Genomic DNA, 14181 nt, shown 5'->3' with positions numbered 1-14181 from the left:
AAGCCAACAGTAGCTCATTTTATTGGCACCAGCAGAGAACATCGGTCATATCCCCGGTGAGTGTGCACGTTCACTGTCTTTATCATTGCCACTTGTTTTTGTTTATTTTTTGGACAATAATTTCCTCCTCCAGGTCTCCTCTTTTCGTAGGCCCATTCTATGGATCAGACAACGTTGTTTTTATTGATCTGTTTGTCAGTGTCAGCAGAGTAGGCTACCCTGTCATTGTAAGATTGTTAATGTCTCCATTCACATGAAGTGTAGTAGAATTTCATGAAATGTGTTTATAAAAGGCCAACAAGAAATATATCTTATAGGCCTATAGCCTAGGCAGACCATAGTCTTTTTGTGAACAGGGATTGATAGTCATAATTTCAGCAAATAATATATATCTTATCATCAAATGTAAGAATAGTAGGCTTTCTTAGATAAGTCTGCAAATGTGTGGATGCGTGTAATGCTTTATTGTAAAGGTGCGTGTTTATGGTGAAACTTAGCTTCCCCAAACTTGAAATCCACGCTCTGCTTATGTTAGAAGTTATTGCATATTAAGTGTTAGAACAAAGACTAGGCGCTTAGGCTCACAGACATCCTATATGAAATGAATAGGGATTGGAAATGTAATTCTGTGACTACCCCCCTAGGCTATAGAAATCTGTGTACACTTGGGTGTCTCTTACAGGTAAAAAAAAATTATATCTACTTTCACTCCTGCATATTGTTGTGTTTGATGGTGACCCATATCTAACATGCCTGCTCTTTGTAGCAGGCTGACAAGCCTCCATGTCCCTCTTTATCCACTCACTCACCCACTCACTCACACGTTATTTATCCTGTTATACCAAACATGTTGACTGACAGCTAGCCTCCCCAAATCAACTCTCCAACAGTGTTTGTGTTTATGATATCAGTGGATTCGTTTCATGTGTCATCTTCAGAGAAAATAGGAGTAAATAATAAACAAACTAGTCTGACAAGTTCCTCAATTAAAAATATTTATTTCTGCAGTAAATGTTTGTCTATGGCCTGATTCTGTCTCTGTGTTGTAAATAGCTCAAGTGACCTTGGCTCTTCTCTTCACCAACAGCCACAGTATTGACCGTCACTAAATGCATGATTGATGTGTTTTGACAGCTAATGCTATCTGAAACGTGATTGCATTTCACTCTTCCAACCAATTGGTTTGTAATTGACTTTATAGACAACAACGCACGCGTCAACAAGCACTCAAGCACGCACTCAGTCAAGCACGCACTCAGTCAAGCACGCACTCAGTCAAGCACGCACTCAGTCAAGCACGCACTCAGTCAAGCACGCACTCAGTCAAGCACGCACTCAGTCAGGCACGCACTCAGTCAGGCACGCACTCAGTCAAGCACGCACTCAGTCAGGCACGCACTCAGTCAGGCACGCACTCAGTCAGGCACGCACTCAGTCAGGCACGCACTCAGTCAGGCACGCACTCAGTCAGGCACGCACTCAGTCAGGCACGCACTCAGTCAGGCACGCACTCAGTCAGGCACGCACTCAGTCAGGCACGCACTCAGTCAGGCACGCACTCAGTCAGGCACGCACTCAGTCAGGCACGCACTCAGTCAGGCACGCACTCAGTCAGGCACGCACTCAGTCAGGCACGCACTCAGTCAGGCACGCACTCAGTCAGGCACGCACTCAGTCAGGCACGCACTCAGTCAGGCACGCACTCAGTCAGGCACGCACTCAGTCAGGCACGCACTCAGTCAGGCACGCACTCCGTCAGGCACGCACTCAGTCAGGCACGCACTCAGTCAGGCACGCACTCAGTCAGGCACGCACTCAGTCAGGCACGCACTCAGTCAGGCACGCACTCAGTCAGGCACGCACTCAGTCAGGCACGCACTCCGTCAGGCACGCACTCCGTCAGGCACGCACTCCGTCAGGCACGCACTCAGTCAGGCACGCACTCCGTCAGGCACGCACTCAGTCAGGCACGCACTCCGTCAGGCACGCACTCAGTCAGGCACGCACTCAGTCAGGCACGCACTCAGTCAGGCACGCACTCCGTCAGGCACGCACTCCGTCAGGCACGCACTCCGTCAGGCACGCACTCCGTCAGGCACGCACTCAGTCAGGCACGCACTCAGTCAGGCACGCACGCACGCACTCAGTCAAGCACGCACGCACGCACTCAGTCACACGTGCACTGATGGACAGGGATAACAGTCATGGTGTCAACCCTTTAGTCTTGAAGTTATTACCAGGAGCTCAGTGTGACATCCAGTGTTGACTCACTACACAACAGAACAGGAGACACTGAGGTCATAGATGACATGTGTTACAATTAGTGATGCATCAATAGAGGTCATAGATGACATGTGTTACAATTAGTGATGCACCAATATGAAATGTTTTACCGATATCTGATATTTGCCTTGCCAAAAAAACTATAGCATTTTAATTCCTGTAGTACTTTTAATCATGCTAGTACAGTTAAATAGTTAACACATACACATGGACGCAGAGGTCTAAGGCACTGCATCTCAGTGCAAGAGACGTCACTACAGTCCCTGGTTCGAATCCGGGCTTTATCACATCGAATCCAGGCTGTATCACATCCCATAGGGCGGCGCACAATTGGCCCAGTGTCGTCCGGGCCATCGTTGTAAATAAGAATATCTTCTTAACTGACTGCCGGGTTAAATAAAGGTTACACCACACATTTTGGGGGGCATTTACGTATGTCCCTATTACCAGTAAAACATAATCAAAACCGATTTCTTTCACTTACTTGCTGCACTGTTTGGTTGTTCAGTCATTTCATTCTAAACCAGGATTTCTATGGAACACTGTTTGGGTCTTTGCATTTCAGAAAAGATACACGTCAAATTACTGTATTTGTTTCAGTAGCTATAGTTAGCTGCTAACTATGTAGCTAGGTGTCATCGAAAATTACCCTCATTTATAAGACTGTTCTTATTTGATTAATAGTGGTCGGGCCCATCTATGTGAAGCTAGCCACAATAGTGGACTCAAAATAAAAGTATAGCATAATTCTACTATTTTGTATTCATTTGCATCACTGTCAATGACACGTTTATTTTGAAGACAAACCGCAAATTCTGCTTTTGTGCCTCATCCTTATTGTGGCTAGCTTCACAACACATAACCCGTTCCGGTCGAGCCTCACTAGCCAGATGAACCTAGCTGGCTGCTTATAACGTTAGCTTTGGGCAAAGGATTAAGTAGCTGCCTAGCTATTTATTGTCATGAACTGAAAGTTGTTTCAATAGGCGATTAAGTGTCGGCTAGATGTTTCGTCATGGCTGGTTGCCTTTGTTTTGCAGTCAGTTTGCAGTCATGTCCGAAAATCTATTACTTTGTCTTTAACACGGTGCGTGTTTCATGCCTGGCTCCCTGTGATACTACACTGCATGACCAAAAGTATGTGGACACCCCTTCAAATTAGTGGATTTGGCTATTTCAGCCACACCCGTTGCTAACAGGTGTCAGAAAAATGGAGCACACTGCCATGCAATCTCCGTAGACAAACATTGGAAGTAGAATGGCCCTCACTGAAGAGCTCAGTTCCAACAACAGCTCAGCCGCAAAGTAGTAGGCCACACAAGCTCACAGAATGGGGCTGCCGAGTTCTGAAGCGCGTTAAGAATTCTGTCCTCTGTTGTAACACTCACTACTGATTTCCAAAATGCCTCTGGAAGCAAAGTCAATATAAGAACGGTTTGTCATGAGCTTCATGAAATGGGGTTCCATGGCCGAGTAGCCGCACACAAGCCTAAGATCACCATGTGTAATGCCAAGTGTTGGCTGGAGTGGTGTAAAGCTCGCTGCCATTGGACTCTGGAGCAGTGGAAACACGTTCTTTGGAGTGATGAATCACGCTTCACCATCTAGCAGTCCAACAGACTAATCTGGGTTTGGCAGGTGCCAGGAGAATGCTACCTGCCAGAATGCATAGTGCCGACTGTAAAGTTTGGTGGAGGAGGAATAATGGTCTGGGGCTGTTTTTCATGGTTTGGGATATGCCCCTTTGTTCCACTGAAGGGAAATCGTAACGCTACAGCACACAATGGATCATTCTGTGCTTCCAACTTTGTGGCAACAGTTTGGGGAAGGCCCTTTCCTGTTTCAGCATGACAATGCCCTTGTGCACAAAGCAAGGTCCATACAGAAATGGTTTGTCGATCTGTGTGGAAGAACTTGACTGGCCTGAACAGAGCCCTGACCTCAACCCCATTGAACACCATTGGGATGAATTGGAACGCTGACTGCGAGCCAGGCCTAATCGCCCAACATCAATGCCCAACCTCTAATGCTCTTGTGGCTGAATGGAAGCAAGTCCCCGCAGCAATGTTCCAACGTCTAGTGGAAAGCCTTCCCAGAATAGTGGAGGCTGTTATAGCAGCAAAGGGGGACCAACTCCATAGTAATGCACACGCTTTTGAAATGAGATGTTCGACAAGCAGGTGTCTTTTGGCCATGTACTATATATCTGAATTATATTCTGTTTGCAGTAGTGCTGTGCTGTGAAATGAGCCATAAGCTAGCACATTGCAATATTGTTTCAAAATGCACATTTCAAATATATTGAAAAAGGCCTTGCAGATGAAAAAACAATGGTAGCACATGTTAATGAACTGTCCTGTATTGGTTTGAGCCATCACTAACCAGTCCTTGTCTTGCTCCTCTCCGTAGGTACGACACCATAACCAACCAGTGGGCGATGGTGTCTCCACTCCCCAAGCCGGTGCACTCTGCAGCAGCCACAGTGTGTGGGGGGAAGGTGTATGTGTTTGGAGGGGTGAACGAGGCGGGACGATCTGCAGGAGTACTACAGTCATACGTCCCTCAGACCAACTCCTGGAGCTTCATAGAGTCACCCATGATAGGTAAATGTCAATAATCTACCTGCTCTATACGCTAATTTACTCGGCTCTAACTATGATGAACTCAACTTGGCAGAGATGGTAGTAATGTAAAGCGGAATGAGAGCACAGTTCACTCAACCTCACCGACCCCCTCCCTCCATTCACATTCAAATAAATATTCACATGTGCACACACCACCTTATCTAACCCCACAAGATCCCCCGGGCCTAGGCATGCAGTAGAAATGTATCCGCAGCAGAGAGCGAGAGGAGGAAGGAATATGGTCTAACAGACTGTGGAGAGGGTGCAGCTATGACAAACAGGAAGGACTGGAAAGCAGTAGAGGACAGCAGCCTGTCGACCCTGGATGTAACCCAGTGATGGTTCCAACAAAGGACTCCCTTCTCAACACTTATCAACTAACTCTTTCCTGCTCTCACTCACATGCAGTAATACACACACTTACATACACATACATATGCAGGAACATAAATTCACACCACCTGAATGTGGACTCCTCAACATCGATTTACTCTAGACACATGTGCTCACTCAAGCACTAACAAACATGTTTATCCACACACGCTCTGCCAAACGGTCCCACACACTCCAACCCAAGCTGTGAACAGTTATCTCAAGACAGTCACTAATCCAGTGTCCTGCTAAGAAAGAGATGGAGAGGGAGGGGGCGGGAGGGAGAGAGAGGGGGCGGGCGGGAGAGAGGGCGGGGGGGAGGGAGAGAGAGGGCGAGAGAGAAGAGGGGGCCAAGCATGTAGACAGCTTAACAAACCAACCGGCACTTCCCCGTGGCCAACTAAACAAACCAACTGGCACTTCCCCGTGGCCAGCTTAACAAACCAACTGGCACTTCCCCGTGGCCAGCTAAACAAACCAACTGGCACTTCCCCGTGGCCAGCTAAACAAACCAACTGGCACTTGCCCGTGGCCAGCTAAACAAACCAACTGGCACTTCCCCGTGGCCAGCTAAACAAACCAATTGGCACTTCCCCGTGGCCAGCTAAACAAACCAACTGGCACTTTCCTGTGGCCAGCTTAACAAACCAACTGGCACTTCCCTGTGGCCAGCTAAACAAACCAACTGGCACTTCCCCGTGGCCAGCTAAACAAACCAACCGGCACTTCCCTGTGGCCAGCTAAACAAACCAACTGGCACTTCCCCGTGGCCAGCTAAACAAACCAACTGGCACTTCCCCGTGGCCAGCTAAACAAACCAACTGGCACTTCCCCGTGGCCAGCTAAACAAACCAACTGGCACTTCCCTGTGGCCAGCTAAACAAACCAACCGGCACTTCCCTGTGGCCAGCTAAACAAACCAACTGGCACTTCCCCGTGGCCAGCTAAACAAACCAACTGGCACTTCCCCGTGGCCAGCTAAACAAACCAACTGGCACTTCCCGTGGCCAGCTAAACAAACCAACTGGCACTTCCCCGTGGCCAGCTAAACAAACCAACTGGCACTTCCCCGTGGCCAGCTAAACAAACCAACTGGCACTTCCCTGTGGCCAGCTAAACAAACCAACTGGCACTTCCCCGTGGCCAGCTAAACAAACCAACTGGCACTTCTCCGTGGCCAGCTAAACAAACCAACTGGCACTTCCCTGTGGCCAGCTGTGCTCATGACGTCAGAGCATGAATGTGAGTGATGGAAAATAAATCGGACTTGGGCAGTGACAATTAGAATAATTCAATGGTTGTTTAGTGCACAAAAGTGATGACCAAAGTGTCTTATCAGGAATTTTCCAATTTGACTTAAAGTTGGCCCGTAGGTACATTGGAAAGCTTGCTTCCAGACTTGGTTAAAATCTACTTGTCGTTTTCTCTTATTGCTCCCTCTCCAGCTGATGTTGGACTGAGACAATAAGACAGGAAACAACCATGTTTACAGTGGGACCAGAGATGAGCCACTGGTTTCATGTTACAAAGATGGTCACTTCCTACATGTGAAAAACACAACCGTTGACTCCACTGTGGTCACATGACAAACAAGGAAGTGAAAAGGGGAGCTCTTTCTGCCTTATACGACTCACTACTAACTAGTGATGGCTGCCTTTTTGAAGCTTCTGAATTATATAGGAGTACACTGGGAATATGAGGCATTATATGGGGCGGCAGGGTACCCTAGTGGTTAGAGCGTTGGACTAGTAACCGGAAGGTTGCGAGTTCAAACCCCCAAGCTGACAAGGTACAAATCTGTCGTTCTGCCCCTGAACAGGCAGTTAACCCACTGTTCCCAGGCCGTTATTGAAAATAAGAATGTGTTCTTAACTGACCTGCCTGGTTAAATAAAGGTAAAATAAAGGTAAAATAAAAATAAATATAGGAGTATATAATATAGGAGTATATATATGAGGCAGTATATAGGCAGTATATAGGAGTTCACTGGGAATATAAGGCAATATATAGGAGTACACTGGAATATGAGGCAATATATAGGAGTACACTGGGAATATAAAGCATTATATAGGAGTACACTGGGAATATAAGGCAAAATATAGGAGTACACTGGGAATATAAGGCAAAATATAGGAGTACACTGGGAATATAAGGCATTATATAGGAGTACACTGGGAATATAAGGCATTATATAGGAGTACACTGGGAATATAAGGCAGTGTATATTAGTGGTCGACCGATTCAGGATTTTTAGTGCTGAAACCAATTATTGGAAGACCAAAAATAGCCAATACTGATTAATCAGCCTATTTCTTTTTTTACATGTATTTGTAATAATGACAATTACAACAATACTGAATGAACACTTATTTCAACTTAATATAATACATCAATAAATTATGAATCATGTTCAATTTGGTTAAAATAATGCAAAAACAGTGTTGGAGAAAGTGCAATATGTGCCATGTAAGAAAAGCTAACGTTTAAGTTCCTTGCTCAGAACATATGAAAGCTGGTGTTTCCTTTTAACACGAGTCTTCAATATTCCCAGGTAAAAAAATTTAGGTTGTAGTTATTATAGGACTATTTCCCTCTATACCATTTGTATTTCATATACCTTTGACTATTGGATGTTCTTATAGGCACTTTAGTATTGCCAGTGTAACAGTATAGCTTCCGTCCCTCTCCTCGCTGCTCCCTGGGCTCGAACCAGGAACACATTGACATCAGCCACCCTCGAAGCAGCATTACCAATGCAGAGCAAAGGGAACAACTACTCCAAGTCTCAGAGTGAGTGATGTCACCGATTGAAACGCTATTAGCGCACACCCCGCTAACTAGCTAGCCATTTCACATTGGTTACACCAGCCTAATCTCGGGAGTTGATAGGCTTGAAGTCATAAACCGCGCAATGCTTGAAGCACAGCGAAGAGCTGCTGGCAAATACAGGAAAGTGCTGTTTGAATAAATGCTTATGAGCCTGCTGGTGCCTACCACCACTCAATCAGACTGCTCTATCAAATCATAGACTTAATTATAACATAATAACACAATACGAACCTTTGGTCAATAAAATGGTCAAATCCGGAAACTATCATCTCGAAAACAAAACGTGTATTATTTCAGTGAAATACGGAATCGTTCCGTATTTTATCTAACGGAAGGCATCCCTAATTATAAATATTGATTTTACATTGTACAACCTTTAATGTTATGTCATAATTATGTACAATTCTGGTAAATTAATTACAGCCTTTGTTAGGAATAAATAGACTTCACACAGTTCGCAACGAGCCAGGCGGCCCAAACTGCTGCATATACCCAGACTCTACTTGCACAGAACGCAAGAGAAGTGACACAATTGCCATAGTTATAAGAAATTAATGTTAGCAGGTAATATTAACTTAATATGCAGGTGTAAAAATATATACTTGTGTATTGATTTTAAAGAAAGGCATTGATGTTTATGGTTAGGTACATTGGTGCAACGACAGTGCTTTTTACACAAATGCGCTTGTTAAATCACCCGTTTGTCGAAGTAGGCTGTGATTCAATTATAAATTAACAGGCACCGCATTGATTATATGCAACACAGGACAAGCTAGATAAACTAGTAATATCATCAACCATGTGTAGTTAACTAGTGGTTATGTTAAGATATATATTTTTTTTTATCAGATCAGTTTAATGCTAGCTAGCAACTTACCTTGGCTTCTTGCTGTCCTCGTGTAACAGGTAGTCAGCCTGCCATGCAGGCTCCTCGTGGAGTGCAATGTAAGGCTGGTGGTTAGAGCGTTGGACTCGTAACCGGAAAGTTGCAAAAACGAATCCCCGAGCTAACAAGGTAAAAATGTCGTTCTGCCCCTGAACAAGGCAGTTAACCCACTGTTCCTGGGCCGTCATTGAAAATAAGAATGTGTTCTTAACTGACTTGCCTAGTTAAATAAAGGTGTAAAAAAATATATAAATAAATAAAATCGGTGTCCAAAAATACCGATTACCGACTTGTTATGAAAACTTGAAGTCGGCCCTAATTAATCGGCCGACCTCTAGTGTATATAGGAGTACACTGGGAATTTAAGGGAGTATATATAGGAGTACACTGGGAATATAAGGCAGTGTATATAGGAGTACACTGGGAATATAAGGCAGTGTATATAGGAGTACACTGGGAATATAAGGCAGTGTATATAGGAGTACACTGGGAATATAAGGGAGTATATATAGGAGTACACTGGGAATTTAAGGGAGTATATATAGGAGTACACTGGGAATATAAGGCAGTGTATATAGGAGTACACTGGGAATATAAGGCAGTGTATATAGGAGTACACTGGGAATATAAGGCAGTTTATATAGGAGTACACTGGGGAAAAAAGGCACTTTAAATAGTGCTCCAAGACCTTCGTATGAGAAGGTGAGAAACTCATCTGAGGCAGTGAAGGGAAACAGGGTATCTGTTGTTAAAGGAGAACAGTAGAACAGTCCCCAGGGAAGAACTTTGTATTTTGTCTCTGGAGACACTTGATACAATCCCTCTGTCTCTGACACACTCACACACAAAAAAGAAAGCCACGCCCACCCGCCAGCTGAAATCTGGTTGTGTTACAGATAGTGACAAGGCCCCGGGTTCTGAGTGTCACATAGAGGAGAGAGCTGAATGACTGTCGTCACTTACGCCTGGCGAGATGGGATTTTAATTAAACCCATCTGTCTTTAGTCACTGAAGGGGATGTGGCGCGTGTGTGTGTGGTGGATAGAAGTGAAAAACAAAATGCTACACGGGGATATCTGCATTATTCATGTTGTCATAAATTGTCCAGCTGTAATTTGAAAGATGATTGGTCTGTCGATGTGTTGTACATCGATTGGTCTTGACCGAGCGTGTGTGGGCGGGGCGGGGTCGATTAATGAACTCTGTTATCCGTTCACTGTAAAATGTACATTTCCCAAAACCATCTTTTTTTTGTCTTGAGCCTGGTACTCAGGGAAGTGATATGAGGAATGTCCATGTGATTTTGCAGCTGTAGACTGAAGAATAAATGTAAAACAGAATCTTGCCGCTCTAGCCTGGGACGTTCTGCTGGAGGAAAATCCAATTCAAACATTAACATCTGTTTTTGTCTAGTTTTCAACGTCTATCCATCTCTGGCTTTTAAAGATCTGTCTCTCCTTCGCCCCATTCTAAATCTTCTACCTCCCTGTCTGTTAATCTTGTGTATCTCTGTGTTGTACAGATAATAAGTACGCCCCGGCAGTCACTCTGAACGGACACATGTTTATTCTGGGAGGAGCGTACGCCCGCGCCACCACCATCTATGACCCGGACAAGGGAAACATCAAAGCCGGACCTAACATGAACCACTCACGACAGTTCTGCAGGTAAGGGATGAACATGAACCACCACTATACATGTTGAATTAGAAATGTCACCGGATCCACAGGAATCCTGCAGGAACACTTGAGTTGGTTGATGTCAGTCTACCAGGAGTCTGGATTTTTGTGACTGAAGTGAGATTCTAGTCCCAGTCTCAAGTCCCCAACTCTGGCCTAGTGTATAGGACCCACCTGAGGCAGACTCCTAAATACATTTAGGGAGCACTTCCATACATATCTAAGTCTACCTGGTAAATGTACAACATCAACTATTCCCCTACACAACAGCAGCTGTTTTCAGCTTATTGAATAAGACTGATGCTAGTTTAGTGATCACACAGACCGATGCACATACACTACACTCAGCCAGCCCCATGCAGCAGCAGTCATTATAAACTAATGCGGACACTTCATTTTTCCTTTTCCCTGTCCTTGTGGCTGAGTCCCTGGCTGAATTCTCCTTGTTTATCTTTAACAGCCCAGTTAGGCTTTAGCCAGCACTGTGTCCCATCTGGATCAGCTTTCCTTTTTCCTTCTGACTGGATTGACTCTTTATGTAATAATCTCATGGGTCCCTTCAGTGGTTGTGCGTGTACCTTAATGTAAATAGAGATCGCGCCGGCCCCCAGTGAGATTACACAACTCTAATCAGCTTACATGCAAGGTTTTAATCCTTCCTCCCTACACACAGTCCTCTGTTTCAGTTCTTCACATCAAATGAGCCCATTTGAAAACATTTTTTTCATTCCTTTTTCTCCCTCTGCAAAGTTCATTATTATCTCTTAGAAAGCGATGTCATGTTGAGAGAATGTCAGTAATTTTCCTTCACAGCAACGGGTTGACTCTCATTGTCTGCCTTTCTCCATCTCTGATGTTTAATGAATATTTCCGCCACGTTAGGCCAAACCTTGCTGTCTGAACACCGTCTAGGGAAATGTAATTTACTGTTAATTACCTAACATGGACAAGGAACACCATAACAAGAAATAAAATGTTTTCGCTTAAAGCTGAGATGGCGCCGCTGGTCAGCCCCAGGCACATTTGTTTTTGAAACGGGGCAGAGGAGCATCCTGCTAAAAGATCTTCATGGTGGATATATACTGCTGTTCTATCACGGGTGAATGATGCTGCGGGGAATTAAACAATGTTCGTTGTTTGAGGTAACCGCTTTATGTTGCAAACTGACGTGGCAGTTTCACCGCTACGGATTCCATCTTTAATGTATATGTTGTCATAGACACTAGATGTAGATGTATCTCAATGGATTTATTCCTGGACATGTTTTGATCATGAATAACGTAATTAAAATGAACAACTCTGATCTATATTTTGTTTGTCTCTCTCTCTGCAGTGCGGTGATCCTGGATGGTAAGATCTATGCGACGGGGGGCATCGTGAGCAGCGAGGGTCCTGCCCTGGGTAACATGGAGACCTTTGACCCCCACACTAACAACTGGACGCTCCTCCAGTCGCTGCCCTGCCCTCTCTTCAGACATGGCTGTGTCGTCATCAAGAAGTACATCCAGAGTGGCTGAGACCGGTTTCCATTTGTCTCAGGGGGATGAATGAGTTTCCAGAAAGCCAGCCAATGTGGCAGTTTGTCTCTCTCTTCCCAGACCACGGCACTTGTAGAACAGCAAAGTTCATTTAGTGAAACATATATTTGACAATTATTGTTTCTTCTCTCTGCTGTGGAACTGGGTTGTTTAGAGAAAAAGTGCCACGTTAGCTATGAAGCTTTTGGGAAACTCACCCCTGACCAGTCTGGTTGAGATAGGACACTGTGCAGTTTTTGGGGGTCAACCAGTCAGCACCGGACTATCCAACTACAACACCCCCAGGACTTGATGCCAGCATTGTTGTCTTAACACCCCCCCCCTCCCATGCAGAATGTAGACATCTTATCTTGAACCACTCTGCCATGTTAGGAACTGGTGCCTAAGCTACTGTATGTATTATAAAGTATAGCTTAAAGGAATTTGTCTGGATTTTGGCATTTAGGCTCTTTATCTACTTCCCCAGAATCAGATGAACTTGTGGATACCATGTTTCTGTGTCCAGTTTGATAACTAGCGTTACACCTCCAACTTCCTTCATACACGACACAGAATCCACAAGCTCATCTGACTCTGGGTCAGTAGATAAAGGATCTCATTGCCAAAATATCCCCTCATTATATAGGCACAGGGGTGCTCCTTGGTTTGTAGTTCCCAGCTTCTTGCTAACTAGTCTTTGGTTTGATTTTTAATTCTGTCCCTTCAATTGAACTTGAAAGGCCCTTTGTGTTCCTGACTCAAGTATATTAAAAGCCATCCCAGTCTTTGTTGTCACTTAGTGGTTTCTGTTACGGAGGTAAAATGTATGAGGACATTCCGTAGTGGCGTAAGGACAGGAGAGATGCAGGGTTTTAGGAACAACAGCCTTGTTGTTCTCTGGATGTCCCCCCGGGTTTATAAGGACACATTGGATACTTGGTTTCTTTCTGAGCCAGAAAGATGACTTAACTGGCAGCACTGAAGGTAGGGTGACCCTGCATCTTGACATCAGACACTCCAATGGGGCATTTCTCCTCCACGCAGCCAAAGCACAATAACCACCTGTGGCTCAAGGATCAAACTGTTTCACCTGCGCTACATAAATTGAAAGGCAAGGTTCATGGAGGCTGCATATGACGGATCAATCGGAAATTTGTCGTGCAGTGCCTTCAAACTATTTATACCCCTTGACATTTTCCACATATGGTATTGCGTGTAGAAGTGTTTACAAAATAAAAGCTGAAATGTCAAGTGTTCTGGAGTAAAAATGTGCAATTAGTGGTTAACTTGATTTTTGAATGGTTGTTTTTCATAAATTCTACGATAGAACTTTCTTAAACAAAATCCATTTTAATCCCACTACGTAACAAAGTGGAAAAAGTCAAGGGATGTAAATACTTTCTGAAAGCAATGTATTTGCATATCATTGCGACCCACGAGCCCCGGTGTTGGGTGGGGGGGGGACATTCTGTAAATACCGGGAGGAAATATGTATATTTTAAAAGGTGATTCTGTATAAATGTTTTTAGAAAAGTGCTAGGTTGGACAAAAAAAAAATTGTATGTCTGTACCCAAAATAAAAAATACATGGTTGAGTCATTGTTTGTGTGGAGTTGTCCAGCGATGTGCAAGCAACACCTTCAGTAAAAGTTCTTTACAATTATCGGCTGATGGTGACTTGCTATCATCAACCTAATACCGGAAATCGCTGAATTCAAACCGTTTATCACATTGGGTTTGAATCCAGCCCTAGTCTTTTCTTACGAGGGCTGAATTCAATCTGGAGTGTTAATGTAAAATTTGATAGAACCAACATATCAGCGTTTACCGCTGTGGGAAACTTGCCTCTCAATTTCAATCACGCTGTGAAGATGAACTTCAGCGATACAGATTGAATTGTTACATTAAGATCAATGTACAAATATTAAGGAATCAGTTTCAAAGCCAAAATGATAGTCGTTTGACAGGCATGTTCACTGCGGAAATGGAAG

At 44.3% G+C, this 14181-nt stretch overlaps 1 protein-coding gene across 4 annotated transcripts in view; it reads left to right on the top strand.

Moving 5' to 3' along the window:
- LOC135557788 (kelch-like protein 29) overlaps window positions 1–12975 on the top strand; it is a 416874-nt gene extending 403899 nt beyond the window's left edge. For all 4 annotated transcript variants that reach the window (XM_064991390.1, XM_064991391.1, XM_064991392.1 and 1 more), the window contains 3 exons: window positions 4693–4886; window positions 10517–10661; window positions 12007–12975. In XM_064991390.1, the coding sequence (XP_064847462.1) occupies window positions 4693–4886; window positions 10517–10661; window positions 12007–12190 (523 nt within the window). In that variant the 3' untranslated portion in view covers window positions 12191–12975. The remainder of the gene's footprint in view (window positions 1–4692; window positions 4887–10516; window positions 10662–12006) is intronic.
- Window positions 12976–14181: the final 1206 nt, after the last annotated feature.

Source organism: Oncorhynchus masou, chromosome 16 (assembly GCF_036934945.1).
Source record: "Oncorhynchus masou masou isolate Uvic2021 chromosome 16, UVic_Omas_1.1, whole genome shotgun sequence".
Classification (NCBI taxonomy): domain Eukaryota; kingdom Metazoa; phylum Chordata; class Actinopteri; order Salmoniformes; family Salmonidae; genus Oncorhynchus; species Oncorhynchus masou.
Note: the sequence above shows the minus strand (reverse complement) of the source record. Positions and strands in the feature narration are given on the sequence as shown.